Source organism: Opisthorchis viverrini (assembly GCF_000715545.1).
Source record: "Opisthorchis viverrini unplaced genomic scaffold opera_v5_703, whole genome shotgun sequence".
In the NCBI taxonomy this organism is placed as follows: domain Eukaryota; kingdom Metazoa; phylum Platyhelminthes; class Trematoda; order Opisthorchiida; family Opisthorchiidae; genus Opisthorchis; species Opisthorchis viverrini.
In genome coordinates this window covers 76,339-80,904 of record NW_008752375.1, presented here as the reverse complement: position 1 = coordinate 80,904, position 4,566 = coordinate 76,339, and the positions used below count along the sequence as shown (strand labels likewise).

The window sequence follows — 4,566 nt, the reverse complement described above, 5'->3', positions numbered from 1 at the left end:
ACTCAAGCCCGACCACTACGTCAAGGTGGAAGCTTTAGGTCGGGGTGCTACAGCTGAACGATTATTACAGACCTAATCCACCATATATGCAGGGGAAAATGGCCTTGGATGTCGCTACCCTGAAAACCAGGTCTGTTCTACAAGTTCCATGGAAAGACTTTGAGGAGGTCGCGGGAAAATGCATTATAGGAGGAATTGTTCGCTGCACAAAGAAATTCGCTTCATTAGACAGTTTAAAACGGAAATCAAGACAACACGTTGGACTATGTTTTGCTTTTAAAGTTACTTTGTTACGGATGGACTGAGTTGGTTTTTCTTCACTTGTTTGTTCTGTTTAAAAAAATGACACTTACAGTGCACGAGTGCCCCGACAGTCGCGAGCTTGCCGACTCAGTACAAAAGACTTTATAACACCCTTACCACGGAGACTAAACTCTATGCACCAGACCGTATTCAGTTACTGAACCTGATAGGAAGGAGACAATGGGATTTAACGATCGACAACGCTCTCGAACGTACAGGTGACGAGCTGTGTCGGACTCTCAAAGCACACTGTTCGGTTGTGACGTGTTTCTCTGCATGATACGTTGTTGCTGCCTTTTGCAGCACCTTTTGCGAGCCCAACTAACAGTCTCCGCTAGACAATGATGTACATGCTGAGTACAGTACAGAGGGCCATACCAGATGATAATGTCAAATTAGCTCTTCTTGAGGGCTTTCGCCAATCGGCAAGCATTTTCGTTATAGCCTGGACGAAATATGCAACACGAACCTGCTTGGATATCGTAATATGTACTGACTTTGATTCGTCTACATTTTCCTTTGTAATCATTGCGTCGCGCTGGGGCAAAAAAGCATGGAAGAAAAGTAGTAAGATGGTATGCATAAGAGAAGCGGTCACTAATGGATGTTATGTCAGAAGCGTGTCGGCCGACGAAAATGTCGACTAATGCAGGACCACAGGCGCGGAATGGTGAACTTAAATAAAATCGCAAGAGTGTAGGCACTGAGGGGTCTCGTAGTGAAAGATTAGCTATGTTAGAGATTGATAAAGGTGGTTAAGACAAACACAACAGTGTAAACGCAAAAAATGGCCGTTCTAAAGGTGTAAACAACCAGAGATATCATGCATCATTGGAGACATGAAACTGTACTGAAATGAGTGAGTAGTTCTAACTTGAAAACCCTGGTAGTTGGAAGTTACTCAACCGTACTTGTACGACACGCCACCATCCAGAAGTAGTGCTTGAGAGTTCGAGAGCACTCACCGATAAAGCATTGAGCGTAAAATCTCTGTTGTCATAATTAACACCGTTGCTTCCGGGTTGATTGTGATATCTCCAGTCATCAGCCCGACATCTTTGAATTCCGCAGTAAATTCCCGGAATTTCTGATTACTCAGAGCCTGGTGTTGTGTTGTCATAATTAACACCGTTGCTTCCGGGTTGATTGTGATATCTCCAGTCATCAGCCCGACATCTTTGAATTCCGCAGTAAATTCCCGGAATTTCTGATTACTCAGAGCCTTAATAGGTGTTGTGTAGATGACCCGTTGGCGTCTCTTCAAACTCCTAGCAACTGCATACCTGTAGGTTGGTGGTAGAAATCAAGGAATTTGAGATTGGCTTACTCGGCGACAACAGTTTTGCCAGCAGATGTGTGGGCAGAAACGAGAACAGATTGCCCGTTATCAATACACAAAATGGCTTGTTGTTGAAAAGGATCTAGAGTGAAAGGATAAGTTTTCGGCATGTCCCCGATTGGAACCAAGGGTTTTAGGAGCTCGTTAGCCGGATACACGACCTAGAATCAAGGCAAACAGTAGGGAAACTGATTACTTCATGCAAGCAACCCTGTCCGGAGCTCACTATAGAGGTTTGACATCTGAATACAGCTCGGGAGCGTTTGGCCGGCTCTGATGTGATTGAAGCCTCTTTAGGGTCGTACGAACGCTTCGCTGAAACAGATCTGTGACCCAAGTAGATCGAGTGTTATGAACTCACACCGGCTATGTGTAGATTTTTCAGTATCTTTTGGTGCAAAAGATTCTTCTAACTCATCGAGATCAAGGTCCCAAGAAACCATCGTTACGTTGTCTGAAAGCAGGTAAAGGTGAAAATTATCTCTCAAGCATATTGTTATTCAGCTCAACAAAAAACTGCGTACAAGTCATGCAACAGCTCACAGTCTTCAAACTCTTGACCACTGGCGTTACCGTATCATAACTAGTTAGGTAGCTGTAGCGATTACGCAAAAAGGTGTGCGTAAGCGGGAGCTTAGTAGCAAACCCAAATCGTCAGAGCGGCAGAGTAAACTTACCTATTTTAGGTGGTTATGGCATATCTAACATAGGCCCAACCACCGTCTACCGAAGGGAGCACCAGGGGGAGTTCCAAGACTTCCTTGGCGAAAAGTTCGCAGGGGACATGAAATGGCAGTGTCAAACTAAACAGGATACAATCAAACTGAGTGCTGTGAGGTTTTCATGCTTTCCTGGCTGCAAATCGTTCAGCTTAACACCATTTCGGTGTCTAGCTGCCATGCCACCCTAAGGAATCACGAGGGCTGGTTTACTGACAGAATGCGCAAGCCTAGACGGGAAGTCAAGAGGCAAAGGTCAAGTGCGAACCACGGATCTTCCGGCCAGTAAATTTGTGCTCTAATCACTTGAGCCGTCTCGTTCATCTTGGCTGCAACAAGTGATACAAAACCTTGCAAGACATGGTACCCAACCGATCCCCGTGGCACAATTGTTGCCCAGCTAGTTCGCCTACTGTTAAGCTCATGGCTTGTTTACGAGGAAGGAGGCAAACAACACAGCTGATGACGCATTGTTTTGACATGTTGCCCAGATTTGTCTAGATTAGTCCTATCCTTGTTTACAAACGTCCCTCTCGAGGACATGGGGTTTCACTAAACGAAGTCTATGCATTCTGCACCGATGTTCTTCTCTTTCATCGTTGCATGGCAACTGAGCACCAGTATCTATTACTGGTGTATTGCTGTCAGTATCTATGTTATTTTTAATGCAGCTCTGGGTAGTGACATTGGAACCCCAAAATGTTTCGGAAATAAGCGAATGATTTTTGCTCCTCAAGCGTCGCCGAGCTGTCGGTCTTGACAAACCCCCTTCAGCTCAGCTCAAAAAAGGAAGTGAAATCCTCAATCGACGCTTGTCAAATTTATGTGGCTCTCTTGTAAAAAAAGATTGTCCAGACCAACTGGGGTGAACCCCAAATTTCAAAAAGTGCTCGAAGTGTGTGGCTATCACAAAGGAACCCACGTTGCAACGAGACTCTTTGCACCACTTGGTTTTCATCGGCTTACAACGGCAATTGAAGGCAGGACCGGAGAGCAGTAGGCAGGATTCCAGTCGGGAAGGGAAGGTGTAGACCACAATTTCCCACCCCAAGTGTTAGACTAACGGTGTGCGTACAGACGCCCTTCAGTCGTGTGTTCCTTGACTTCGAAAATACATACAGTCTGTGGTGCTACCTGACTGGGAAGTAGGGTGTGGCGGGTCAATCGATCGACCCAACCAAGGCAGGTTACTAGGTAGTCGTTCAAGTCGTCGGGCGTTCCGCTCACATCGCTTAAACGTGATTATGTTCACCTGCGCAAACGTAAAAATTCGGATGAGACCAGTGTGCACTGGCGGAGTAATGGTAACATGCTCACCTGTAAGATGCGCTGAGTTCAAAACCCGGAAGGGTAAGTGGACATGTTGATGAGCTCTAATAAGATCGAAACTCGAGTCCATTGCTCCCCCCTTTGATGTGGACTCACCAGAATGATTGCGCCAAAACAGGAGGATGATTGGTCAGACAAGAGTCACATGAGTGTGTATTCTACAAAATCCCAGAACCACCATGCAACTTTTCGTGATGCAGTGACTCAAATCCCGCTACGTAGAACAACTTTCCTCCTCAGCGCAGTCAACCGTTGCCCCTCCAACCAACCAGATCAGTTGCTCATAAAAACCACTTCAAGAATCTCCTGCCGGTAGGTGACTAAAAAGCTCCCAAGGCCTCCTGGATGGAGCTCCAGCGCATCGGGTCTAATGGACATTTTGCATTCGCCTTGGTCATAGGCGTTCAGCAGAGCTCTTGCACTCAACAAGTCGTCGCACCCACAGGATACCGCGCAGGCCATTTACCATCCATGCTGGATTTCGTTATCACTAACGAAAGACATTTCGTTGGTAAAGTGTAAATGAAGACTCCACTAGGATATAGTGACCACTGTGTGCTGACCTTTGATTTCATCTGCTACTGGGCGAGGAAAACTTAAACGTGGATTCGAAACTTCTACTTCTCAGGAATGGGAAGCTTCTTTGACCAAATGGGACCAGATTCAGTGGAGGAGACGTACACGACCATTATCCCGAAAATCCACGAGGCTGACACGGTGTTCGTACCAAAAAGACCAAGGCACACTCCAATGGACAAAAAGACAATCGTTCAGCATCATCATCATCATTATCCGCTGTAATAACCGCGTACTGGTCGTACACTGGTTGTAGCTGCCACAGTTTCGTTCACCGATGATTGGGGGGGGGGGGGCTGC

At 46.2% G+C, this 4,566-nt stretch overlaps 1 protein-coding gene across 1 annotated transcript in view; it reads right to left on the bottom strand.

Moving 5' to 3' along the window:
* Positions 1–1,270: 1,270 nt before the first annotated feature.
* Positions 1,271–4,566, bottom strand: part of T265_15662 (hypothetical protein) — a gene marked incomplete at both ends in the record, with an annotated part of 7,289 nt that continues 3,993 nt past the window's right edge. Inside the window, 2 exons of the mRNA XM_009178896.1 lie at positions 1,271–1,586; positions 1,631–1,803. Coding sequence (XP_009177160.1) covers positions 1,271–1,586; positions 1,631–1,803 — 489 coding nt within the window. The remainder of the gene's footprint in view (positions 1,587–1,630; positions 1,804–4,566) is intronic.